The following is a 27,683-nucleotide window of genomic DNA, read 5'->3' as shown; positions in this document are numbered from 1 at the left end:
ATTCAGACGTATAAATGACCTTACTGAAAACTCTCCTAAAATGCAGGCTGAGTTTTCACTGCTCGCTCTTAAGCTTCATTTCATAGGGTTTAATCTCAACCATTCGTGACAAAATGCTCAATGATTTGTTTGGCTTGAAAGAAGGTTTGAAAGGAAGTATCAGTGTAAAAGTGTTTGATGTGGAAATACTCTTAAAATGAATAAATACAAAATGTGTGTGCCTTTAACAAGGCTCAATTGATCAAATATGCACTGATTTGTTCAATATTTATTCCATACTGTATTTCTGTATTTATTTGGTTGAGTTAAAGGCAAATCGAGCTTGAAGGAAAACAAAGAAAAACCATCCCTGCAGATTTAAAAAAAAAGAAAAAGTATTTACTGCTTGTGGAGACATGAATGAGCACAGTGTTGCGCAATAAGGCTGTGAGGCAGCCAGAGAAGCCAACCGTAAGGAATGCTTTGTTTTATGGTGAGCCATAATATGGGTGGATAAAATGGGATTGCTGTGTTGCGGAGTTATATAACAGATGAAGGATTTGTTTTTTAGAAAAGGGGGATACAGGTCTGGTTGTGTCGGTGGTGGTGTTGAGGAGGTGTTTGTGTTTGCTTCCTTCCTTGTGGAGCTCACATTAGAAGAAATAAGATGAAACATATTATTCTCTTTTCGTCTCGCTCACACATACATCCCCTCATTCTCGCCTCTTTTTCTCCTTCCTCTCGATTTACGATGCTTATTAACACTCTGTTTATGCCCTGAGCCTTCTCTCCTACACTGTCTAATGATAGATTTGCAATATTCATGCCCATTTCCTCCACATTCCCCTGGTCAAGTTACAGAGTGACACCATTTCCTTTGCCTTTTCCCAATAAACCCAGGAGTGGACTTGCTGCCTTTAAATAATGGGAGCTGCTGCCCGAGGGAAAACGGTTCATATGTGACTCTGTTTCCCTGACCATGAGGATGTTTACTTGGGACTGTAGCCTAGATATCTTCTAGACAATAGACCGATCTACAGAATTTGTTTTTCTGGTTAGAAATATACAATTGGATGCTGCAGTTGTTCTTTGAAATGTAAAGGATAAGAAGCTTTAGAGATTACTCTCATGAATACTCATCAGGCTGATGTAAACAATAGCTGCAGATGTTACATTTCTGCTATTATGATGTGTCTCTCCCCCACCCACAGCGCACTATGTGTGTGTGGAAGATGACAACGGAAAATCACAGAAGTTAAGAAAAATATTTTGAGAGTGATAGAGATGAAAGGGGGAGCAATTGTTTCTGGAGATTCTTTTTTTCTGTCCAATTATTGCCAATGGGTATCTTCCTTTCCTGGATGTGCCAAAGATTGGGGAGGAGAGAAGTGTGTGTGTGTGTGTGTGTGTGTGTGTGTGTGTGTGTGTGTGTGTGTGTGTGTGTGTGTGTGTGTGTGTGTGTGTGTGTGTGTGTGTGTTTGCAGGCATGCTTTGACATTCTACTTTTTGTCCAGTCTAAGCAGATGATCACAGTTTCATTTAAAAGATTGTCGGTTGAATATGATATCTTGTTGTACACAGAATGGTCTCTGGCAAAAGTAAAACACTTCCAGATAATCACCTCTCTCAGGCCGTGCCCTGTCATCTTTAAATGTCCTCCCATCACTGTTTGAGGATACGGATAATTAAACCATTGACACCTCACATTTAAACGTTGACTGAAAAAATCCATATGCATTCAAAATAGCAGATTACTTTGCAGATAGGTTGCCGCCCTTTCCCTCGCTCTCCCTTTTCTTATGCTTTGTCTCTTCCTCTTACACTTTTTCCAATCTTGCATGCATCTCCATCTCTCCCAAATTCAACCAGGTTTTCAAATAACGGGGGGGATTATTAGATTATGGGATTCCCCAACCATGTCTCGATGCACATCTGTTAGAGTGGTTTGTTAGAGATTCAGGCTGGGCCGAGCCATCAGGCCGCCCAGCGGAGCGTGTCATTATAGGGAAATGAGTCTGATTGGAATCCGCTTCTATTCCACCAGGTTTCCGCAGGAGCTGAACGCCGGCAAGACCAGCGCCGAGATCATGTGGAGCCTCTTCGCCCTGGATATGAAGTATGCAATGGAAGGTAAGTAATGCTGCAGATCACACAATGAGAGCTGAGGATAAAAAAAAAAAGTGTAGCTGAAGAATGATAGGTCTCACTTTGGATCCTAGTGGATGTGGAGCTGCGTGTTAGGTGTTTTCTCATTAGCAGTTAATTCCAATGTGTTCCCACTAAGGAATAGCTTTTACTGTGCCGTACGTCTGTTTATCAGCTGCCTCTGGTCAGCTCTAATGAGTATCTGCATTACACAGCGCGGATTTCACTTTATTGATCATTTAAAGAGAAACTGTCTTTTTTTAAATCAAGATAAACGATTGATTCATGGTTTAATCGAAACGAGTTGCCTAGTCTTGTGTACATAGAAGAAACCAATCCGCCATGGTGGTATTTCAGATTCCTACTGTGTCATAAATCATCCATTTCTTCCATTTCCTCACAAATACACTTTCTCTCACTCCAACCTGAAGGGTCATTACACCAATTCCTTGTTATTTCCTTCTTGCGTGTGGTCAATGTGTGTGGTGCGCCTCTGCATTCCCACATATCAGGCACTATGATAGCTAGGGCTGTGTGTTGGCAAGAAGCTGTAAGCAGGGCGATATATTGCAATATTTTCACATTTTTTGAAAACTATTTGTAAGAAATGATTCATTATCACAAAACACAATATGTGTATCAATATTTTCTTACACTCCTGATGATTGTTGTGAAACAGTTTGAAATAAAGTAGGAGCTTATGTGTGTCCATCCAAACTTCTTACATGTGTGGAGTTGTGTTGCTTTGCATTGATCAATGTGTCTGTTTTCATTTCCATGTTGAGGTCACTCCCCATTTAACCTGAATGTTCACAGTAGAGAGGATTTACAGTTTCTTAGAATGTGGTATAGCACTGACTGAGATTGTTTTGAAACTTGCATCAGCACATCAATAAATTATTTTAAGGTTTTTTAGGTGTGTATTTTCTTTACAAAGTAATTCCACAAGTGTATTAAAAAAACAACAAAGACATCTAGGTTTTCTAATCCATATCTCTGTTTTTACTCTTAGTAGTTTTACAGATTGCTTCCTCTCCTAATGTCCTCTCCTAATTTCTTTAGTTGTGTTCACTAAATCTTGATTTGAATCTATCTCAGAAATCCAGCTCTACAGTCCCACTTTCCTTTCCTTTCTAATTAGTATTGTTTAATTAAATGAAACCAAATATTCAGTGTGTTGTACTTGTAACTGATCAGAGTCAACCTTTAAATTATTTAAGGGACATTTACAATTTACACAGTTTGCAATTACAGGGCCTTTTACAATGCAGTATTATGTATTAATGTATGGGACCGTTACCCATTATACGCTCTATTGGGCAGCTAATAGGTAAACAGGTTAAGTCAGCATAAACGTCGCAGCCATTTCAAACGTAAGTACTCAACTTATTATATAACATTGTTACATAATGCAGTTAGTAAATAAGAAGCATTGCCCTTAGTGTTCAGGATAAAGGCATACAAAAAGCATTTTTCACCATATGAAAGGAGTGATTTACAGTCTGTAATCTAGCACTAGCCAAATAATCAATCAACTTCCTCCACTATCACTAATTACTCAAGTGTGTAAATCCGTCATCTCACAGCAGCCATATGGGGCACAGTTTGAACTGTGCTGCAAAATGTTTTATTTTTCACATTTTCTCCCAGTATTACTTATATATGCATTTACTTTTTTCTTGCCCTAACTATTATTATTTTTTTTTTTTCCCAGTTTTCATTAGTTTTCTTTGTTTCTTTGTACTCCTTAATTTCTATATGTTTTTGACGAAATAAATGCCATTATTATATTGATGCTAATGATGATGCACGGGAGGGCTACTCCCCATAAGCTATGCTTCAGCCCTCCCGCTTCTACTCATTTTGTTCATTTGTGTGTATGAATTATACATTTTTGTTTTTGTATGATTTTAGTAGAATAAAAAAAACAAAACAAAAAAACATTTAGGATTCTTGTAGTCTTCAATAGTGTATAATACATTTTGTCAACACGATACGTCTTGTTTCCAAAGACAGCAGAGATTCACAGCGATCAAGCAATACATCTCAGATCTGCCTCGGCTGTCAAGGAGACAGATGTGAACAAACTTGGGTTTTGATTTCAAACTCCATCTCCTCTGACTCCTGCTCAACCTATCAAGCTGCATTACCCAGAAATCATGCAGACTGACACTAGCATGCAGCACACATTATGCTCATGTTTACCGCATTATTCTCACGGCGGTGATCAATTTGAAGTCAGACTTTCTCCACTCCTCTTATCTGCCGCCCCCGGCTGAATATTTAGGTTGATGCAGGCGCTTTTCACACATTTTGTGCCTGTTGCAAGCTAAACCTGTGCACCATCTGGATGTTAAACTAAGCATGACAGAGGGCATGATATCTGCCGCTTTAATGATGACAGAAGGCTGAGGTCAAGGATTGGGAATGCTCTTTAGAGTGTGTAAGAGAAAAGGCAGAGGAGCACCAAAAGAGCTTATTGGTGATTTATCCTCATCTACACAGCAAATACCTACCGCACTCTCTGCTAAGCCATCTCAGGTTACTATGGTAACCATGGGCCAATGCAAACTGCTGTGCCTTCATATACCCACAAATGCATATGGAGCAGATATAGATTATGGTCTCATATATGTGAGGTGGTTTTGAAATGTGATCTGCCTTTTGGATACATTATGTGCGGGGACTGTGAGCATATGAATGTGGCCATGAATCCGATTTGAATAAAACCTGCAGCTTGATAGTGTGTGTGCACAGATGGATTTGTATTTCTGTAGGTACTTAATGAGCAGCTATAAAGCCGCAAGAAGATGTCTGGATTATAGGAACTGACATTGACTGTACATCATATCACTAATCGTAACCTTCTTCACGATTCCACATGTATCATTTTAACATTCCCCATAGCCTTTTTAAACTAACTCTGGTAGCATGGCACAGGTTGACTGAGAAAAGGCTTCCAGTAGCCTCTTCCTCACTTCGGTGGTGATGTTTCAGGTTCTCAGAATTATATTATAAATAAGATGTTGTTACTTATTATCCCATGTCCTTCTTTTGCCCTTAAGAGAAAAAGTATTTCGAAAAAAACGTATTTTGTTTCATCATCTAATCGCAATACTGGCTGAAAGTGTGTCACTGTTTTCACTGCGAGGATAACGACCTCTGTGTGTTATGTGTTGCAACACCAACCAGCAGATCTTTCTATAGACTTCAACCCACTGACATACTTAGAGAAATTAAGGGTTCTCATTAATTAGTAATCCAGCAATGTAGCTTGGGAAATTATAATATTCCAAAGTTTTAGAAATAAATAGTTAGTTCATTATATATTGACACAAACAAACAGCCAGAAATAACATGTGTTTGTTCCATACTGAAAGTTGAGCTTTAGCTGCAACATCTTTAGAAACAATGTGTCCCAAAATGTATATTGTTTTTACTGTGTTAAAGAGAATACATGGAATTTCACCGAGGATTAGCGTGTTTTACCATCCAATACCCTAACCCTTTTTTTATTTTATATATATAAAAAGTGTAGAGACGAGGAGAAACAGTGCATATTTTAAAATCTGACTGTATTCAGTAAATGAATATTTTTCATTGTTTTAGATAATCCACAACATGTGCCATAGAGGAAACCCATAGACACTTATTATTTGCATAAGCGTCACTGAGGCTTGATTAATTGAAAATGATTACAAAGCTTCTTCTGTTTCACGATAGAGCCATAACTATTTAGATCTCTCCTCCTTTCGTTTTTACAAGTGTTAATAAACAGTTAAGTGGATCAATAACGAGACAGAACTGGCACACAGAGCCATGTTGACGGATGGCCATGTGACCACCTCAGGTGTTACTGACTGTGTGTGTGTGTGTGTGTGTGTGTGTGTGTGTGTGTGTGTGGCCTAGCATTAATATAGTTGTGGGGACCTAAATCTGTTTACACAGTCACGTGTGGGGACTCGCCTCCCTTAAGGGGAATTATTAATTTTAGGGTGAAGACTTGGTTAGGGTTAGGCGTGTGTTGGTTAAGGTTAAGGTTAGGATANCCACGTCGTGAATTTATTGCAATAACAGTGCAGCACAAACCTTCTTTCTTTTGTCTGTCTTACACACATTTGCTTGTGTGTGTGTGTGTGGCCTAGCATTACTATAGTTGTGGGGACCTAAATCTGTTTACACAGTCACGTGTGGGGACTCGCCTCCCTTAAGGGGAATTATTAATTTTAGGGTGAAGACTTGGTTAGGGTTAGGCGTGTGTTGGTTAAGGTTAAGGTTAGGATAAGTCTCCAGGAAATGCATGTACCGGTAAGTCAATGTAATGTCCCCTGAAGTGATGTATGTGTGTGTGTGTGTGTGTGTGTGTGTGCGTGCGTGCGTGCGTGCGTGCGTGCGTGCGGCACCTGAAGGTGTCTGTGTAACAAAAGGAGCCAAGAATCATGGATGCACTGAGTCACATATACCCTATTTCTCGCTCCTTGAGTGTGAACGCTCCTCCATTGCTCGGTCTCCTCTTGCCTCGTCCTGTCAGTTCATCGCTGCCCGCCCACAGCAACACGTGCCAGGAGGAGGGCATGACTGTCATTTTCCTCAAAGGAGCATGTTATATGACTTATTGCTCATTTCTCGTTGGTCCCACTGCCCGTCGAAGTTTGGTTTGGTGGAGACAGGTTAATTAAATGAAGGACAGTATGAGAGCTCATAACTGCATGACAGCGTGATGCAAACATGCACACAATAAACCACATCATGTGTTTTACTGTAGAGATTGTGAAACCACATAAAGCAGATGGTGCCACTAGCATCTTGCAAAGCAGAGCCCACTTCTATTTGCAGACACTGTGGAGGTCTATTACTCACCCTTCTCACACATTACGTGACTATAGTTTTTGTTGCGGCACATATTGATGAACTAAACCTTTGAAATGCTTGGATGTGTGATATATTGACATTAATATCTCACCTCCTGTCCCCTAAACTTTACAGAGGGTCTCATAAATCGCTGCTGTGTAACCAGTGGAGCTACATATCAGTAAAGAGGATGAAGAAGTCCTTATGATAATTTACCATAGTATAAAAGGGAATTTGTATTGAATTGTATGAATGTTTCTTTGACTATAAATCACTTTAGGCCTCACAAACGTTCACATTGATCCAAGCTGCTGCACTGGCTAGCAGCAGTCTCTTTTCACAGATAATAGTGCGGCTAATGAATTCTCCATCCAGTTGATAACATTGACACGATGACTAAAACGAGCAGTGTCAGGAAACGTTACGCAAATGAAGGCTCAATGAGTTTGAATGGAATAGTAAATGTTCCTTATATTGGCCTGGTCACATGTATCCGGCTCATGTGTGTGCGAGAGCTCTAGAAATAAAGATTAGTGGTTCGGGAAAATAACTGCATTGGTTAAAAGAAAACGAGTCACCACAAAGGATTTAAGTACCCGTATAACTCACTGCCTTTTACAAACATCAGTCACAAATAAATCATTGGGCTGCACATGAACAGCTTGAAATTGTTTGGTGGAACACCAACAATTGATTGCTGAGTTCTCCTGGTTGTGTGTGTGTGTGTGTGTGTGTGTGTGTGTGTGTGTGTGTGTGTGTGTGTGTGTGTGTGTGTGTGTGTGTGTGTGTGTGTGTGTGTGTGTGTGTGTGTGCGTGCGTGCGTGCGGAGATGAAAAGTAAATGAAATGTGCACAGATGGACGTGTGTGCAAGCTCACTTTTGCATCTTTTGTAGTGTGAATGTACATGTTAGAGCCATTTTTTTGATTTTATAATAAAGGCCACCTAATTGTGACGTCTGTAGTCAACGCACTATAAAGGACTACAATTCCCACGGCGCCTGGGCTAAAGCCACAGTGATGGGCAACCTGTTGAGAGACGCCGTCGAGGAACATTTTTTAACCGTACTCGTACCGTACACGTACCGTACACATACATACAAACCGTACAAGTACCCTTTAAGTTGTGAAGTTATAAGCATTATCAAGAAAGAAAGAATACCTAAGTTGTGTGTTATTTTATTTGAGTTTTGCTTATTTCTTTTGAATATTATAAAGGCCTATTTTTCTTTGTTGCATGTGCAAAGGTTTGTTATGTTATTTTGAGCAAACACATCGCAACATCTTCTAAACCATCGGAGGCCAAGCAACACTTCAAACTGTGAGTAATTTAAAGGAAAGAAACGAGTTAGAACTGTCTGTTTAAGGCGTCGAGTGGCTTGATGGAAAGACAAGGAAGGAAGCCACAACAGTACATATTCCTTTATTTGTGCATGTATGGTATACTTATACAAAGTTAAAGAGAATAATGATGTGACAGGAGAAGTACAGAGACAGTCCAGGTTGCTGCTCAGACCAATGGAAGTAACTCGGAGTGACCTGCTTACATAACAAGGCACACATAACGGGTTAAGCGGCTGACAGACACCCTGAAGGAGGTGGGACAGAACGTCCTGCTCGGTTGGTCTGTGTTTCTCCGTTTGTGCGTGCAGGCGTGCGAGTATTAAAGAATGAATGAGAATGAAAGAGGAGTTTGTATTTGTGTGTGAGTTGCGTGCACACGTGTGCATGTGCATTACTTAATGAAGTCTTTGATGCATCCTCTGTGTCCTGCTCGGAGGCCTTCGCTGCCAGAGCTGGTGCAGAAGTGGATGCTGCTAATTTTAGCATCGCTGTGCGAATCTCTGAATGTGTGAGAGAGAGGGAGAGCTACTAAGAGAGGAAGGGGGAAGACAGAACAGAAGATAAAAACAGAAACTAAAAAAAGGAGAATGAGACTGTTAGAGTAAGGCTGTCGCTACTGTAACTCTATCTCTCTCTAACTCATTCATATTTTCACTAAACACTCAAACTGATACTCTGCAGGTTTACATTTCGACACTTATTAATCATCGGCATCATCCGTTGACCACTGACAGAAAAGGTCACATACTTGTTAAAGTTCAGACTCAATAAATAGCAATTGTCAAATATTGTGGAGGCAGCTCACCATACCTCCAAATTAGATAAACTAATGAAATCACTGGCTGATTAAAAAGGGAGAAAATGCCAACTAAATCAAAAATTGTGCCTCAATAAAGAGTTAATCTCATTAACTTAACTGTGTTTTGGCCACAATTTCTAATTAAGAAGAGACAAAGTGGTGCTGCTTCTGGACCTCAGAGTGCTTCTGTGATGAAGTTCTTCAGTATACGCTGTATGTGTAGCTGTTTAATGGCCGTGGTCATTGGAGCGTGTCATCAACGATCCAGCAGCCCATTCACTTCTACTCAGTCTGTTGGAACAGCTCCACTCCATAGAAAATGTTAATTTAATTTCCATGAATATACCTCTGCAAGGGGAGTTTCATTCCCACAGAAAGGAGTTGTTTTCGGGGCTTGGCATGACTAAAGGTGGTGTATTGTCCTGCAGTGGGATTTGAGTAAGGTGTTGTCTGCTCCAACTGTTTCTAATTACTTTTTCCGCCCGGTGTTACTGCGAGGGCAACCAATTCCGCTGCTTGGGGAGTGGTCGTTGATGAACGCGTTAGCATCTAGACGCACTGGGATTTCAAGTAACTCCAATAATAACCAATTTCTATCAATATTAGAGGCTCAGATCAATAGTTAAGAGGGCACGGGTCTGATGAGGCTGAGAGGGAGGGGTGTTGTGGTGAAAGGGTCAAACGGACACAGGAAGTACACCCAGGGGACGTTTGTGTCGAGTGTGAAACCAAATTATTTTTACTGAAGGCAAGGCAAGTTTATTTATATAGCACATTTCAGCACAGGGCAATTCAAAGTGCTTTACAAAAATGAAAGACATTCAGAGCATTAAGAAACATATTATGAAATGATATTTAAAAACACAAGCAAAGATACAGACGTTATGTAACTCTCAGCTAACAGTCCATTGCTTTTCAAATGGATTAAAAACTACATGTATGCAACCTTTTCATTTTGCAGTGGAATCTTTTTCATTATTCTTAAGCAAAGTGTTCTACATTAGTATAAGCTGTTCTGCATTATATTGTTAAACAACATCAACAGGAGTCAGTGTCTCTTTGGGCTCACGTGTTTTATCTCTTAAAGTTTTACCATGTGAAGCTAAATCACTGATTCACGTGTTACAATGTCAATCTTTTACACGATATTATAATGCAAAAAAACCTGCCCCAAGCTGATAGTGAATGCTGTCAGCCTATTTGCAGTTTTCAGCATAGCTATTCACTTTGAATTCAGATCTCTTTTAGTCTCAGCTGCACGGTATCGCTTTTTACATTGATAGGTTTAAAAATAACATTTTGTTTGCTATTCTTTAACAGAGGGGAGCCCCACGTTAGTATAAGCTGTCCTAATGCATTATATGTTTGAGAAAGTGTCTCTGGGCTCTGGTGTTATAGCAGAGCTGTGTCAGTAGGCCCTGTGAGACATGGTCTGAGGCCCTTTGACAGAACTGGGTCAGAAGCGGAGATGAAGGAATTATGTCAGAAGGAGAACTATACTGGCCTCGATCCTCCAGCCTTTTGTCTTGAACCTGTCCAACCACCCGCTAGATATATCCGCTGAATGGTCATTTGAGTATTGAAATGCCGCGGTGAAGCGCCGCAGTTCATCATACTATCCCCGACATTTAAATCAATGAGGCAGAACGTGAGTGAGTCTCCTGTGAGTTAGTGTGTCCCGGTGGGCCGAGTCAGACAAGATGATCTCCTCACCAGGGACTCTGAGCCTACTCCTCCCCCAGGACCGCCCTCACTGTTTACCAACAGCAGGGCACAATGGCAAACACACACACTTACAACTGCATGATGTAACACACACAGACGTGCACACACATGCTACAATGCTACATCATGCTATGCACAGGCAATGAGGCTGCATCCAAGCCCACTTGATACTTTTGTTTATCTTTGTATAAAGGGCAGTTGATGTGAATATAAGTAGGATGACTGTGGTGATTAATCATTATCTCTCAGGCAGTCACATCAGCCATTGAACAGATGTACCAATCACAGTGGCCCCTAATGAAAATGTTTCACTGAATGAGGGAAAGAGACCGGCTTCTCCAGGCTATTGTTGAGAGGGGCAAGGAGCAAATGTGGTGCCACAAGCCATTCACATGATTGCATAAACAGAAAATGAACCATTATACTGACGTTTGCATTTTTAATTAGTCATAATTCTCCTGTATCACATCAAGTTGCAGTTACCAAGGCAATGATCAAACCTGTTGGGAACTAGGCGACGAGGCAGGCTGTCGCAGAAACCGTTAACTTTGTGTTTTCGTCCCAAAAATATATGGAGGACATGTTTGGTGTGGGACTTCCATTTGTCTTATGGAAATGCATAGCTTATCTCAGCCTCATCAGCATTCCTGACATTGTTTGTGTTTTCAAAACAACCTGAAGAACCATATTACACATTGTTGTATAGACCCGATTCTTGGAAATGTTTTTCTCGTGCATGGTATATTTAACTGTCAGTCAAATCGGACATTGTACGATGCTTGCTCCTCACACATTCAACAAACATGCACATAGAATGTTAAATGCTAAAATGGTCAAAATCAATCCATGTAAGGGACCCAGGAGGCTGGATTTGCATAAACATCATACATAAATATGCAATGACTTGCCTCTCAAAATAACAGATTGCATATTAAAAAAGTATGACACCTCATCTTCACAAATGATTCCTGTCATGGAAGCAACATTTGATGGATGATGAATTAAAAAACATTGAAGTTCGACAGTCTGTAGGCTTTTGCTGTGTTTAAAAACCCAAGAAATGTCTGTCCCCTCCAACAGTTTTAGCTTAATATAAAACATTTACAAAGTGTTTTAACTAAGAAAGGAACAGATGACTCATTCTACAGTCACATATCTTCTGTATGTTTTATTACAGTATGTTTAAACACTGCTCCCTACGGCCTCATTTCCTTCAGATTCGCTCCTCTATTCAAACAATCACATAGGGCTCGGTGAATGGAAAATAATATCCTTATGCCTTCATTCAGAGTGTTCATAGAAGCACATGCTGTCCCTCTTCCTTTTTCTAGAGAGGATATTACCTGCATGAAAAGTGAAAGGAAAGACGACAGCTTTTCAAGAACTTAACGCTCTTTTAACCGCTGGCAGATATGTCTGTCTTCATCCCACAAATATTAAAGCTTCAAACAAAATGTCATGCAGAAAATGTTGCTGCTGCATTTTAATTTGTAAATAAAATTCAGTTAAAGAACTTTGTGTGTTGGAATACAATTGCCTCTAACAGCCATCCTTATTGCTGATTTAAGACAATTGAGCATAGACCTCTTGCCGCCCCAAAATAAATGTGTATAAAGAATTTCAGTTTGAGCAGTTTTCCTGATATGTTCTTGTGACCCGGTTGTTTGCTTTGTAAACAACATCAGGCCAAACTTCCCACGTGTTGACAATAAGTATAAGCATATTCATGATCTCCCCAAATATGCACATTTCTGCTTTGCATGAGCTTTACTCTAAAGCCGCTGTCAGGGCAAATATTATAATTTCATCCCCACTACTAGTTTTAATTCCAGAATTGAAAATGTGTCTTGTTGCCACAGTAACAAAAAGCAAGAAATCGTGTGCAGAGGATCTAACGAGGCTGCTCCAACTTTTTTTTATTCTGTTTTTATTTTAGTCACATTTTGTGCCATAATGTTTTGTCAGGTGTAATATGTAGATACACTGTAGACTCTTCTGCATTTCCCTACAGGTATTAATAAAGGCTTATATTATCTTAGAATGACCCAATGTGTTTATCTTTTACTAATGTGCACATCTCGTGGATATGTCTGCAAAATATGAAGTGTTTGATTAACCTCTTGTCAAGTAGTTTTGTATTATTTTTGGAGCATTTTTGATTGAAAGCATTCTACTTTCTAAATGGATGCTTTAGCAGTCTATACTTCATGCAGTACATGTGTTTGAGTGGATTTAAGGACACACACACACACACACACACACACACACACACACACACACACACACACACACACACACACACACACAAGTGTTCACATACAGCAAGCTAGCAGATCCTGTCTGGCAGCACCCGACAAAACACCTGCTGACCTTTACTTTTCTGTCTCTCAACTGACCTCCATCTGCTTCCTTTAGGTGACGTGGTGTGTGTGTGTGTGTGTGTGTGTGTGTGTGTGTGTGTGTGTGTGTGTGTGTGTGTGTGTGTGTGTGTGTGTGTGTGTGTGTGTGTGTGTGTGTGTGTGTGTGAAGTTTGGAAAAGGTTGACACACTGTGATTATGTGTGTGTCCACCCTGTGTGTGTGTAAGCTGCCTTGTAATGCCAGCTCAGTCATTAAAGTGGCGCTGCCACAGCGGATCTTGCCGCAGCAGAATGACTGCAGGTCCTCTCGAGTAAAACAATCTCGCCTCGGTATTCACATTGTTTCAGCCAGCTGCTCCTCCAGCGACTCAGGTGAATCCAGGTGAAACCTTAAATCCCACGGCAATTTCAACCATCAACACTGCTTCGGCCATGAAGGTTAGGTTTTTGATGAGAGCAGTGATCCCTGCCATTTCCTGGCATTGGGCTCAAAACGAAAATAACGCCGGGATGCTGGTTTCATTGTGGCTTTTTATTTCAGATATTCACAGAACATTGCAAACTATAAAACAGTCCCCTCATATGGCTCCTGGGAGTTGTGTACAATCTACAGTATGTGCAAGTTGAACAAAGTCCACCTCAGGCATTTACTGTATGCGTGGAGAAAATGACTTCATTCAAAAGCCAACTGCTTTGTTTTTTCTGACACTCTGTTACCTACAGCATGTGTTAAGCCATGGTGGCTATGGCAACCATCCACCTTTTTCTATACAGTATCCTCTTCACTCTTAGTGTTGCTGCTGTACTGTAAAATAGTACAGGTCTATGCATCAGAGATAATATGGAGATACCAACTATCCTTAAATACACATTTACATACACAAATGGGGTGAAGCCTGCGAGCTAGCTCAGGCAGTCAACTCGAGCACTTATGCTGCATTCATACATAACGCACCTTGCCACTCTACAACCAACCAAACAGAGTCTCCTTGATAAGCCGCTCTATTGAACCTGCCAGATATCTCTCTATGCATTGCTTGCTGCTGCTTTTGCTGCAGCTACTTCCACGTCTCTGCTGCTTGCCCCACCACCACCCCAGCTTCCACCCCAGCTTCCACCTGTAGGCTCGGGGGGTTAGATATTTAATCATCATTCATCGTGCTATGTATATCTGTGGGGTGATGAGGCCAGAGCCTAGACGCCAAACTCAACTATATGCTGCTTCTAATAAACATGTTAAAGAAACACGTGAGTTGTCTGACTGAACTACATTGTGTAATAGCCACGTAAGTCAATAATCTAAAATAAAAGCAGGCTTGAAATAAGTAGCAGCAATTAAAATAACAGACTGACTTGAGTCGTGCTCTCTTTCTCTACTCCGTTCCAAGGAGCAATATATTGCAATGTAAATTTGAACACATTTATCCACAGGTAAATATGTTAATTATACATATCTAAATATTTCCCTCTGAGCTTAGAGTGGAGTGTGGGCTGGCAGGCTATGCACTATTCATCAGAGTAAGCAGCGAGGTGCTTATCAGGATTAAGGCAGCCAGGATGCAACGCATGGATTTAAAAATGTCTTTGATGTTGCATGAATGTATGAATCTTCTATTTGTGTGTTTTTATGTCTACTCTTTAGAAGCACCTGCTGTAAAATCTAAAAGAAATCTATCACAATCCTTTAAACCTTTTTTCCTTTAGCCTTGGTTTCAGATATAGCGAAATGTTGGCTCATGTCAGAGGAGAGGTATCCACACCTGCAAATGCAATATGTCTCAGATACCCATTTATGATCAGATGTAGCTTCAACACTCTCCACGTTGTATCTGTGGAACCATGTAACAGCTGCCAAACCAAAAATAGATTCCCGCACTGTGCCATAGAGAAAGGGATTGTATGGCTATTTGCATACTGTATAAAAAGTACACACAAAGAGAGACAAAAGATTGGACACAAAAGTGAAACAAGACCATGAAGAGAGAGGAGCTGAGAGAGAAAGAGAAAGATAGACAGGAAGTGGTGGAGAGAGAGGAAGAACATGGAGACTCGCCTCGGATAAGGAACGAGCTTAGGGAGGTTTGTCATGCAATAATTATACAGCATTTATTTTGTTCAGAGCATTCGAGGATGCCTTTGTGTTCACACAACACTTAATGTAGACAAATGGGAACTGACAATGCCAAATGTGACACGAGAGATCTGACACTGTCTTTACGGTGAATGTTGGGTTAGGGTTGTGCAATAAAAGCTTTTTTGGTTAAGGGCAGGGGAAGACCATAGATCTCCATGTTAATTGGCAGGTCTGAGACAGGCTTTCTGCCCCACAAACAGTCTTTGTTTCATCCACAAAGGTTATACCTGCCAGGAAAAAGGCTGTTATGGAATTTAAACGACCCACAAAATACATTTTGGACAATGTTAGCAGCATGGCTCAACAAATTGCAATGTTGGTCCGTGCACCACTTTGGTTCAAACAGAAAGATCTCCACAACTATTGGATGGATTACGATGGATTTGTATACTGATTGTTTGTTTGTATTTTGTTATTCAGTTGCACTTTGTGTTTAGTGCTAATTAGCAAATATTGCTATATGTACAGGAGATGAACATGGTAAACATTATATATATTATTTGAATCTCTTTTTTTTTTGTTGCTATTTGTGTTTATTTCCGAGATACAATTGGTCTCATGATCCTCTATTTCAATAGAGCCATAATGCTTTCATGTCTCTTCTTCTTCTTCATCGTCTTCTTCTCCTCAATGTCATTCCCTCATCTGCAGAGACGTAGCAAAACGTTTAAAAGTGTACCCACCATTGCACAGATGTTTTGTTTTCTCTCTGATTAGTCTGTCTCTTTCATTCCATGTAATCCAATTTAATTGGTTTCCTTCTTCTCCTCCAATCAGCATCCATCTATCCTCCAGTAGATCCCATGGAAATGTTTAATTGTTCTGAAATGTCTACAGTGAGCCGGACTAAATGACTCAGCAACCTTGTCATTAAGTCTTATTCCTTTTAGCTTCAGTTTCTTTGCAGTCATTCAAGGCCTTTTTTGTATTTCTTTTCACGGCAGCCAGACACATTCACAGTCTGGGTTTATTTTCTTTGATAGCTAAAGGCTGTTCATAATTGAGCCTTTTAGAAAAGTCGGGATAAAAACAACCCCTTTCTACCCAGGTCCTATTATGCCTGTTAGGATGTTTTCAAGTATCGGTTGATTTTGTGAAAGTGTGTGAGTTTTTGGAAGAGGAAGACGTTTTTTTGTCCACCACATTCAGCACATTTATCAATGAAAGACTGAAAATGTGATGTCGCTGTGCTACCACAATTGAACTTGCTCTCTGCTCAGACCAGAGGTGTTGTATCTGTTAAAGAAATGTGACTTCAGAGGTTATACTCAATATGCTAACGTGTGCTTCTCGTGTTTTAATCTGCTTTACAGAGCATGACAAGCACCGCCTATGCAAAAGTACTGAATACATGAATCTTCACTTCAAAGTCAAATGGTTCCATAATGAGTATGTTCGTGACCTGCCGGCCTTCAAGGGTGTTCCACCTGAGTATTCACTGTAAGTGTCCTCTCTTTTTCACACACATGTACATGCAGATATGAATTAACATGCATACACATTTACATTACTGTACGTACCAAAGTATGGAGCTTTTTAAGGTGAGACTGCAGCAATTATGTCAAAAATAAATTAATATAGGTGACAACACCTAACATTTCCGTGTTGATTTCTGATACTGATATTGCTCACATTTAACAAAACAAAGGAAAATTAATCCTACTATCATTGATAAAATGACAAAAGGAGGAACCCAAAGATTGATCCCTGCGGCACTCCATAGGAAACTGTTTTGTAGTGTAGCCTGAAAACATTCTCCATACCAAATTACTTTTTTACGTTTATGTCAATTTGACAATATGTAGTTTTTCTTTACATAATAATAATAATCCGTTTTTTGCACAGATTTGAATGTGCAGATGTTCCTTTTCTTTAGGTATGATAGTCCAAATCTCCAGAACCTCGTTTAAGTCTGAAGTAGCAATGTTTTTTCTTTAATCTGAAATCCTTTTCTAGTATCACAAAACAATACAGCTTTATTATTTAAAGCACTTTAAAACCTCCAGATGGTAGTGCTATAAAGAGAAATAAATAATTAAAATACAAAAATCACAGCTCAGCTTACAAACCGTAAAATAAGTAAAACTACAGATACAAAAATAAAACCAGCCATACAGTAAAAACAATAGACCATTTAAGAGCAATAAAAGCAGCAATCTACATCACAGGAACCATTGGCAGAACAATTATGTAATGGTCAACATTGCGAGTCCAATGCATGTAAGACAGTGAACCGTGGTAGTTGAAGCGTATCCTAAAATGTTTTGGATGAGGGGGACAAATGTACATCCTAAAAGCACTTTTGCGTTCTTCTTTTTCCGTGTAGCACTATGTTATAGTGTGCATACATAATCATGTGCAACAAAGCTGCAAATAGCTGCACTGTGAACATGTGTAATGCAGGCAGTGAACGCCAAGCCCTCTCCCATCCTGCCAGAATATCAGAGTAATAATTCACCCTCCCCCTCTCCAACTCTGTCACTCAAACACCATCTTTAGCATGATTGATTCCTCCCCGGACATACACAACATACACACACACACACACACACACACATAATCATATACACAACCGGTCTTTTTCTGCCTGTCTCACTTCCCTTTCTCAGTTGCTACACCCACCTTATTTATCGGCTCTCTCCTTCCTTTAGCAGATGTCCTTAGCCAGAGTACAAAGCCGTTTTGGGGGGACATCCGCTGCTCTGAGGACAAGCTGCAGGCACTTGATTAAGCAAGGAAATGGCAAAGTGAAACAGACTCAACAGCATTATTATTCCACAAACACATTGACTTCCTTACCCTGCTCATCCGGCCCGGCCTGTCACGTCCTCTGCTGTCCTCTGTCTGAGCCTCACAGTCGAATCTGTCCACAAACTGAAACCTGATATCAAAGCCTTCATGGGTAGAAGCCTTAGCCAAAACCACACTGAAATCTGTGAGGTTTTTTCAAGATATCTTAACTTGAAGTCGTTTTTTATTGATCTCTATTAAATACATTAGTTCCCCTAGAATTATTAAACAAAAAAAACAAATCTTATCATTTTTCTCATATAATAAACCCTGATTCATCTGGTGCTACCGAAAGATTAATTACATGTTTAAAAAAACTATGATTTGACCCTTCAATTACAGAAAGTGTTTCTTTTCCAGGTGGTTTGAGCCGTTTGTCATTCAGTGGCTTGATGAGAATGAGGACGTTGCCATGGATTTCCTAAATGGCGCTCTGGAAAGGGACAAGAAAGATGGAGTGAGTATAGCAATTAATTTTTTTTTTTTATATGTAGCTTTATATGTAACCAACCAAGCCACTTAAGACTGCTTTCTTATTCATAAGGACAGATGCTGAGACTGAATGTACCTCTTGAGGGTTTGGGGGATTAAGGAAATGTTGCACAAGACAAGAATATGAATGACATTTAAATTACGAATTGATAAAAACTGGGGGAAAACACTTTTTTCAGAGCAGTGAAAGGCACGAAAGGATATTAGGAAATAATAAAAGGAAATATGCATTAGCCTTATAAAAAATGTGGCACGGAAGTGATTTAAATAAATTGATGCATCTTCTATCTATGCACTTTACATACAGTATGTGATTTCCATTACCTAGAAAGTCCTCTAAACAAAGTAAACATTTGAAAACAAGATATGTTGTTTGTCAATCATACTGAATAAATGCAGAAATTCATACGGTTCCAGAGATAACTATATATCGATGTTAAACGGGTGTGAGTGTTAAATGTCATTATTGCACCTCAGCTGTTAATGACCATTCACACATAACACCTTCTGGTATAATTCTCAGTAAGTGGTCTTCCCTGTGAGCGATGGATTTATAAAGTAATTGATACAAATGGTCAAATGTTCTCTTCACTTTGCCTAATTGTTAACAAATCTGCTGTCTCTCTTCCTTCAGTTCCAGCAAACCTCGGAGCACGCCCTCTTTTCCTGTTCGGTGGTGGACGTGTTCACGCAGCTAAACCAGAGCTTCGAGATCATCAAGAAGCTGGAGTGTCCGAACCCGCAGGCTCTGGCTCACTTCATGTGCCGATTTGCGAAGGTCAGAGTCTTTGGAAAGCCCCTCCTTCGTCCCCCTGTGAACCCTAAACACTCCTGTGGGGAGTAATAACTCACGGTTAAATAGTTTGCCATTGATCTAAGGAGACTCAGTGGTATATGTATTTGATTTGATCTTATCTTGTTATTAGGTTGTGACTGCCTAAATCTTTTCAGTGTGTTCCAGAAATTCAATAAAAGAACGGCAAAACAAACTGTAATCACGCAATTGTTTCTCTCCCTCCCTACAGACTATCAACAAAGTTCTTCTGCAATATGCTGCAATCATATCCAAGGACTTTCCTTTGCATTTAAACAAGGAGAACGTGGTAAGTGACCTGCCACAGAGTTAATAACAAGGGTTGAGTGTATTTTGTTGCAGTGCAAATATAGTTAGTCAGATACTAATAGTGTTTCCATGTTTGTCTCTAACCGTGGTTTGCATGGAGAGAGCTCCAGATTTGCAGCCAACTCCCGCCTTTTCTAACAGACTTAATAACGTGTCTCTATTAACCAAGATGCAATTATTCATGTCACAGCCGTTAGCTGATTGAGAAAAGTCCCTGGTATTTTTCTGGGTTCTCTGTCCATTGTTAATGTGATGGATGACTAAATGCAGAGCCTTCTGAGTGGCCTAATTATCCTCACTGGTCTTTGAAGTTCAACTGAGAGATAGCACGCGGGGTACTGGCGGAGGAGGCAGATGTTTCCTCACAGTGTTGACAGGCTCATTACAATTGTCTCTGAGAAAACCTGAAATGTCCCTCCTCGAGACAGGGCTGAGCAGACAGATGATGGAGAGAGAAAAAAAGGTAATGAGAGGCAGATGGAGGTGGGATTATGTCAAGTTAAACCTAATCATTTGTTAGACTGGCACGTATAAAGAACATGAGCATATTTACCAAGAATATACTTTGTGTCTGTCTTTGCCCCAAAAACTGAAACATAGAGCAGTGTTATTATTAAAGATAATAACTTTTGTATTTATTCCATGAACCCCTCTTTTTCCGTTTTAGTCTATGTAGTCCCGAGTGATGTCACAGCGGCCTTTGGCAATTACCTAATACTGTACATACAAATATGTTTATCTTCTCTCAAACTAAACATATGTAGCTAAGGGATATCTCCTTTGTTTTAATCTAGATTTAGCATATTACCACTCTCCTATAGTGTATTCTCATCAATCTAGTAAGCTATTATGTGCTGCAGCTGAAACACTTTTGTCTGCTTTTTTGGTTTTCAAAAAACATCAATTATTGTTTTCCTGTGGGGCGCAGAATAATCACTTTAGTACCATCATTACCACGATCATAATTTTGGGTTTGTCAGTTGTTTTTTTGGGTAGATGATGTACATAATCTGTGACTGACTGAAAACTCTGAAGAATGAATCCATAAAAAGCAGTGTGATTAATGTCCAACAGCTGTTTAACTTGTTTTGCAGCTGAGAATCAATAAAGCCTGACAAACTCAGCGTAGACATTTCGCTCCCTGTTGTATTATGTATTGTATTTCCCTGTTGACTGACTGTCAATGTTGTTTCAGAAATCTAATATCTTTGTAAAAATGATTTGTCAGAAAATCAAAACTGATGGATTTGACGTTTTGTAACCTCCCGACAAAGTGTTGCAATTATAGGGTCTCAAGCTGACAAGTGTTACATTACAATAGCTGTTCAAAAAGAGAGAACTAGGCTTTTCTAGGATGTTTTTCTGACACATGTTGTTCGCTGTCCTTTCGGAGGCAATCTTGGTTAATTCATTCTTACACTCTTTCAGCCCTGCATCATCCTCAACAACATCCAGCAGCTCCGAGTCCAACTGGAGAAGATGTTCGAGTCCATGGGAGGCAAACAGGTCTGTGCCTAAGTGTGTATGTCTGCAGTGCCTTTGTCATATTTTGAGACAATTCACTTTCATTTCAATTGAGATTTTCTATTCTAATTTAAAAAAAAATAATTTCAAGGCAAACAAATTTATGCATTATTACAATGTAGTTCTTCAATGAACTGCATTCATCCACTGGAAGGTTAAAACACAAGGTTGGCTAAAGTGTCCTTTGGGCTTCAAAGGATTCAGTGTCTTTCTAAAGGACACTTCAGCAAGGTTACCGGTTCCTCTCGAGGGCTTAAGTCTACATCCTGGGATCAGCTCTCTGCTGTGGAATAAATGCTGTGTCATGTAAATGATCATTTGTGATGACATTTACATGAAGTGAAAGTGAATTGACCCCTACAGTGAGTTGCTGTAATCCTTCCCTCCAATCTCTACTAAACCATCTGATAGACTAATCTGACATGTAGTTCAGTTTGCCAGTGTCACCTTTTCCTACAGTTCCTAAATAACTCCCTCTGTACCCCATCACTGTTCCCCTACCTCTAACCACCCCCCCCCCTCCTGTGTATAACATGTGTTGTAAATATTGAGTGAAACCCTATAATTCTGTGTGTTTGATGTGAATCACCCGTGACTGTGTTCCTGTCAGTCGAACCTGAGAAGGTGAAGCATGTGTCTCCAGTTTCTAATGCCTGTCTCGCCTTGCGTTTTGTCTCCCGTCGTTGTGTCTTCTGTTTCCCCCCCGTTTCCTTTCTGTGCTCTCTCTCTCTGTCTCCAGGAGGAGGGGGTTGTGTCCTTCTGTAAGGTGTGTGCAATAGGACTCTTCAACACCCCTTCCCACCATTTAGCGAATGATACGAAACAGCACGACCCCTCCCCCCCTGTTGCTCCCTGCCACCCCTCACGCTCTTACGCTTTTCACCCCACTCCCCCAACCCCTCCAGCAGCATGTGCCACAGAGCATACGGAAACTGAATTACCCATCACCCCTCTGGACAGGCTGCTCAAGCTCACCATCCCCGGCACTCTGGGGATAGTGGCTCAACCCACCCGATGCCATCTTTATTTTTAGCTTGCTTTCTTTCCCGTCGTCCACTACTCTACCCACGGCTAATTTAGTAGAGCGATAGAGTTCGTTATTGTTCCCGATTTTTGACACAACCCAAAAAAGGGAGTCAGAGATTCGCCAAGATGCTGGTTGTGGTTTTGATCATCTCTATCCCATTCCCCGAGCTGCAAAATGCTTCAGACTGGATTTTTCAGACCGTGTTTAATGAGCTTCTCAAACACTTACTAATCCCTCCAGCTGTGTCCTCGGCTGAAGCGGTGCCACCTCCACACAGTTAGCCATTTTAAACCTGGATCACTCCCGGCCCATTATTGTCTGAGAGTAATGACACCAAGTCTTAACATCCCTTCAAAAAGTTAAATTATATTCATTGAAAATGGGAAATCATGTATTTGATTATATTCATTTTAAATAATTCCTCTTGAATACTAATCATACAGCCGAGTTGTATTAAAGGTAAAAGTTTGATATGAGTTTCCTCCTCTGCACAGTAGCCTATTCATTACAGAATAGTTCCCTATCAGCAATTAACTCCCAGAGAGCCAATGTAATTACCAAAAGCTGTTATCATCGCATTACCAATAACAAAGATTAGCAATAATCTCTTACAGTGCCCACATTTATGGACTGATTTCCCTAGATTGGTTTCGGACTTTATTTTTGGTGTCAGCCTGTTTGCTAATGTGTTTTTCTCACTTAAAGAGATGTTGGTTTAATAAACCTTTATTTACTTGGCACTGTTCAGGAACAACTATGTCTCCGAATAACAACCTGCCAGCGAGTAGATATTGTATTGTTTGAACAGGCAAAGGGAAGCAAAGCTGGGCTGTTGTTGATAGGCTGTCCGCCAGCGCAGAGTTTGTGCACTCTGGAGGACTCTGGATGTCAGTCAGCATCGAGTGAAAGTAGCTTTGGAGGAGACAGGTGCTCTATAGATTCTAAAATTGATGTTTTCCTCTTGCAGGAATTAAAATAAAGTACTTTTTATACATGCAAATTGAGCTAACTACCTTAGCCAATTACCTATCCGTAGTACCAAATATACCTTAATATAAGTAGTAATTATTACATTATTCTCCACATTATACCAAATCGTTTTCAGAAGATTTTATATTTTCGTCCTGAGAAATGCCTTACTTGGCAAGTCAGAGTACCTTTGAGTGAAAAGGCTTTTCAGAGAGGATTGCAGTCTTCAGGTGGACATTTGATTCGAGCACCAGTCATTTCACAGTCAGCACAGAATATTCGTCTCTCGGTAGCTGACAGGTGGCCTGATTTATCCAAGAGCAGAGCGAATTTCCCGTAGCAGCATGCCCATTTAGACAGTGACAATCACACAGTGTTCATGGGGAAAGAAATCTTAGTTTCAGAGACTGACAGGCTGCAGATTATAGCGCAGTCTTAAACTTTCCACAGACAAAGAGTAAATGATAAAAGGCCTACAGTATGTTTTGCTATCACCTGAAAATATGTTATCCGTTACTCAAAGCGTAAAAATCACAGCCCCGACATATATGGTCAATTTTCTCTGTGACAGGAAATCTTGCATGCTGCGATCTTTTCCACCGAGGTGACAGCAGTGGGATCGGTGCACATGCAAACACTAATAAATCTGTTTGTGCTTCAGATAGAGGCATGTCTGCAGAATAACACTATCTTTAAAAGGTTTAGTTTACTCATCAGTTTCCCAGCTGAGCCATCCGCAATGATAAGGTGCGAGATGAGCGGCTCCATGGCTAAGCTGATCGGTTCTAATATGACGATCTGTCATGCATGTGGTGCGGTGCCTGGCCTCACATCCATCTCAGGCACTGAGCCCCAGCAACGTGTGTTCTCCACCCCCATCCAAAACATTAATGTTTGGACATTTGGTCATGGTGAACGTAATTCATAAGCCCTGAGACGAACAGTGTACACAGAAGCACTCATTCATGCAGTTACTCACACACACACACACACACACACACACACACACACACACACACACACACACACACACACACACACACACACACACACACACAGCACAAATAGTGGATCTCCACTCATGCATTCTCTCAGAAAATGCCCAAAACCACAGAAGTACACAAACATTTGCACATCCATCACATGCATAGAGATAGTGCTACAGAAACCCAACACATGCCATGCATGGACACATACATGCTGTCCATCAATTTTGCAAGTATATTTGTGTAAGTTGGTATGGAAAATTGTTCATTGCAAGGTCATGTCTAATCATAATTTGTATCATACTATGATTCATGTATGGTTAATGATGTTAAGGCAAATAGTTCATGGATTCGATGCTTGTCCCACAATTTAATTACAGATAATTAAACACCAACACTCCTTAATATTAAACTAAATATTACAGAGTTGCTCACTCCAGGAGTGTATTGTGAAACACTTGCAGGAACAATTCCTGAACACAAAAGCTCAGTCAGAGGATTTCTGTATCAGAACTTCTGCAGATACAAGGATTTATGTTTGTATAAGAGCCAGCTTAATATGACTAAGATGTTACAGTGTCCAAGGTGTCTGACAGCCGACTTTCTCTACTGTACCTTGTGTAGTAGTGCACACAAATATTCCCTTTTGAGAGACCACTAGCTGGCTGCCTTTTTGCTGACATCATGTCTTGTGACTCGGCAAGCAGTCATCATTGCAGCGCTCGGAGGTGAGCCGTCCATTTGTATTCAGGGCATCTCTCGGCACAGATGGCAGGCAGAACGAGAGGGAGGCCACCAGCGAGGCAGGTTACCTCTCCTCTGTGCTTGTCGGCTCCCCCCTTAACACCCGGCACCCCCACCGCATTTGAGGCAGAGATTCAGAGCTCTAGTCAGCGTGAGCTAGTGTATGAAGTGTAATGATGTAGTAACTGTCCTTCTTTCTTCACAGCTGGATGCAGAGGCCAGTGATTTGCTGAAGGAGCTGCAGAATAAACTCAACACGGTGCTGGATGAGCTCAGCGGAGTGTTTGGCTCCAGGTGTGCATTAATGTGACTTAACATCTGTGTGTGTGTGTGTGTGTGTCTGTGTGTGTCGACTACACAACTGCTTAGTTATCAGCAATGAATATAATTGACTTGAACTCTTGCTGTGCACAATGCTTAATAAGCAAAAAAAGTTACGAAGCATTTTATCTTGTACAAAAATCGTCCCCTGCCTCTAACACCTTTTTCAATAATATTTTAGGACCCACAAGAATGAGTTACGATCTCCTTAAAAGTGCTCTACAAAAACGAATGGATATTTAAAAACAGATGTTACAAAGTGCTTCCTAAGACAATAAAAGCTGATAAATGAAGCACATGTTAAAACAATAACTCTTAAAACATATCAGTACATATCAAACATAAATCAAATCAAATCAAGTTTTATTCATATAGCCCATTTTTAAATGATTTTTGGTCGAGCCAAAGTGCTTTACATATAATAGAAATACCCTACAGTAAAGACAACAGCACAGTTTGTGCAGAATATCAGTATGAGAAAACGACACCCTCTGTCCTTAGACCCTCACATCGTACAAGGAAAAACCTCCGGAGAAAAACCACAGTTTAAAGGGGAACATGGGAGAAACCTCAGGGAGAGCAACAGAGGAGGGGTCCCTCTCCCAGGACGGAGAGACGTGCAATAGATGCCGTGTGTAAATCGAAGAGATAATACATTTGACAGCGTAGGTAGACCGAATGTTAGGAAATGCATGTGTCTGTAATAAACGTAAACGTAACATGTATCTACTAATGCATACACACAAACAGACAAACACAGACATTGTATGTATGGTACATTTAACGTACAGTATATGCTGTATACCCATTCACACGTTTTCACCACACCCTGTAATAATAACTGCATGTATACGCATTGACATATACAGTTTGGAAGTCCAAACTCAGGAGTGAACTTCTGCTGCAGTGTTTAATATTAAACCAGTAGCAAAAGATTTCAAGGACTGTTTTTTTTCCATCTCACAGTTTCCAAGGTGTGATAGAGGACTGTGTGAAGCAGATGAACCAGGAGCTGGTTCAGATGAAAGGGCCGGCCAAAGGAAGCAACGCTGCCATGGACGCAGAGACCGTCCTCAGACCTCTTATGGACCTCCTGGATAAAAAGTGAATATATACTATATTATATTTGTAGCTGTTTGTTACTGTTGTCTTAAGTCTGTGCAACCCTCTTTTGTAGAGCAATTTAAAGTCATGAATTCAGTTCATAGGCTCAGCCATCCGTTGCCATGAAGGTTGAGAGCTTTGGCCTTGAAGTGATGTTTAATAATTCTTCACCTGGTGAAATGTACTCAAGATGTGTGAAAGGAAGGAGTGTGGATGGTTTGGCTCAAACCTTTAAAAGTGACGTGTCCAGTGGGCGAACAACAGCTGTCTTGTATCTATTATTTTTGCAAATGAATGTTATCACTTTACTGTTATACTCCTATGTTATTCTCTTTGCACTCAAAACGTTCCTGCTGCTTGTTATAGCGCCTGATAAAGCAATGTTTCTTTAAGGAAAACCTACATCCCTGCCTCTTCTTCAAACTAGCTGGTCTCAAAGTTTAATTGGATTAAATTAGTATTCCATCCGAGAATGTGTCTTTCAACATTTTTCATTTAAGTGCATGGAAAGAACGATGATTAATCCATCCTCACCCACGCAATTGTCAGACAAATGTTAAGGCTACGCTTGGTTCCCTCTCAGCTAAACAATGTTAGCTCTGTGAACACTGTTGCCTTTGTTTCAAATATTTGGGATGTTAGCATAGTAAGCTGCTAGTTTTAAGTTATATGCAAGTGTCCTGCATCATTGATACTGTATGCCCTCAATTCAATATTAAGAACATTAGGCGCGTTCACACCAAGTACTTTTCCCACAAAGGTTCCTGAGAACTCTTTAGTTCTCATGAACTAAGTACAGATCGCGTTCACACCGGAAATTAGTTCCTTGGGGTGGATTAGGCAAATGAAGCCGCTGACGTCACTTCTTCTTCTTCTGCTTTGGGTTTACTGGCAGGCCGCAAACAACTTCACGTCGTATACTGCCGCCCAAAATCCCCGGCCGGAAGTCCCCGGAGTTGGGGACTGGCTTCAGTAGAAGCTGCTGGGACTCCCAGCAGCTTCTACTGAAGCCTTCCGAGTAAACGGCCAGAACGCCGACACCTCCTCATCTCCACCGCTCCCATGTTTTATTTTGTGTTGCCATAAGTTAGTCTCTCTGCATTTCTGCGCTGGGCTAATGCTAATGCTAATAATGCAATGCAAGGATAATAAAATGGCGGCTTCACAAAAGTTTTTGGGAGTTTGACGGGGCGTGGTTTGCATTCCGCCCAGCCAATCAGACACAGGAACCTTTTTCTCCCACGAAAGTCCCTGCTCTCTAGCAGGGAC

At 40.5% G+C, this 27,683-nt stretch overlaps 1 protein-coding gene and 1 long non-coding RNA gene across 3 annotated transcripts in view; one reads left to right on the top strand and one right to left on the bottom strand.

The window, feature by feature from the left end:
- LOC104956465 (protein unc-13 homolog C) overlaps positions 1-27,683 on the top strand; it is a 52,047-nt gene that overhangs the window by 7,841 nt on the left and 16,523 nt on the right. Inside the window, exons 3-11 of one of the 2 annotated variants that reach the window (XM_010783944.1) lie at positions 2,024-2,109; positions 16,648-16,774; positions 18,485-18,581; positions 19,251-19,394; positions 19,642-19,719; positions 21,168-21,245; positions 22,003-22,029; positions 25,195-25,283; positions 26,277-26,414. In XM_010783944.1, coding sequence (XP_010782246.1) covers positions 2,024-2,109; positions 16,648-16,774; positions 18,485-18,581; positions 19,251-19,394; positions 19,642-19,719; positions 21,168-21,245; positions 22,003-22,029; positions 25,195-25,283; positions 26,277-26,414 — 864 coding nt within the window. The remainder of the gene's footprint in view (positions 1-2,023; positions 2,110-16,647; positions 16,775-18,484; positions 18,582-19,250; positions 19,395-19,641; positions 19,720-21,167; positions 21,246-22,002; positions 22,030-25,194; positions 25,284-26,276; positions 26,415-27,683) is intronic. The other variant, XM_010783946.1, reaches the window with a different exon arrangement.
- LOC104956464 (uncharacterized) overlaps positions 21,169-27,683 on the bottom strand; it is a 14,039-nt gene continuing 7,524 nt past the window's right edge. The window contains exon 3 of the long non-coding RNA XR_799558.1: positions 21,169-21,179. This is a non-coding gene — a long non-coding RNA (uncharacterized lncRNA). The remainder of the gene's footprint in view (positions 21,180-27,683) is intronic.

The sequence above is a fragment of the Notothenia coriiceps genome, unplaced genomic scaffold (genome assembly GCF_000735185.1).
Source record: "Notothenia coriiceps isolate Sejong01 unplaced genomic scaffold, NC01 NC01_scaffold00026094, whole genome shotgun sequence".
Classification (NCBI taxonomy): domain Eukaryota; kingdom Metazoa; phylum Chordata; class Actinopteri; order Perciformes; family Nototheniidae; genus Notothenia; species Notothenia coriiceps.
This window is presented reverse-complemented; position numbering and strand designations above follow the sequence as displayed.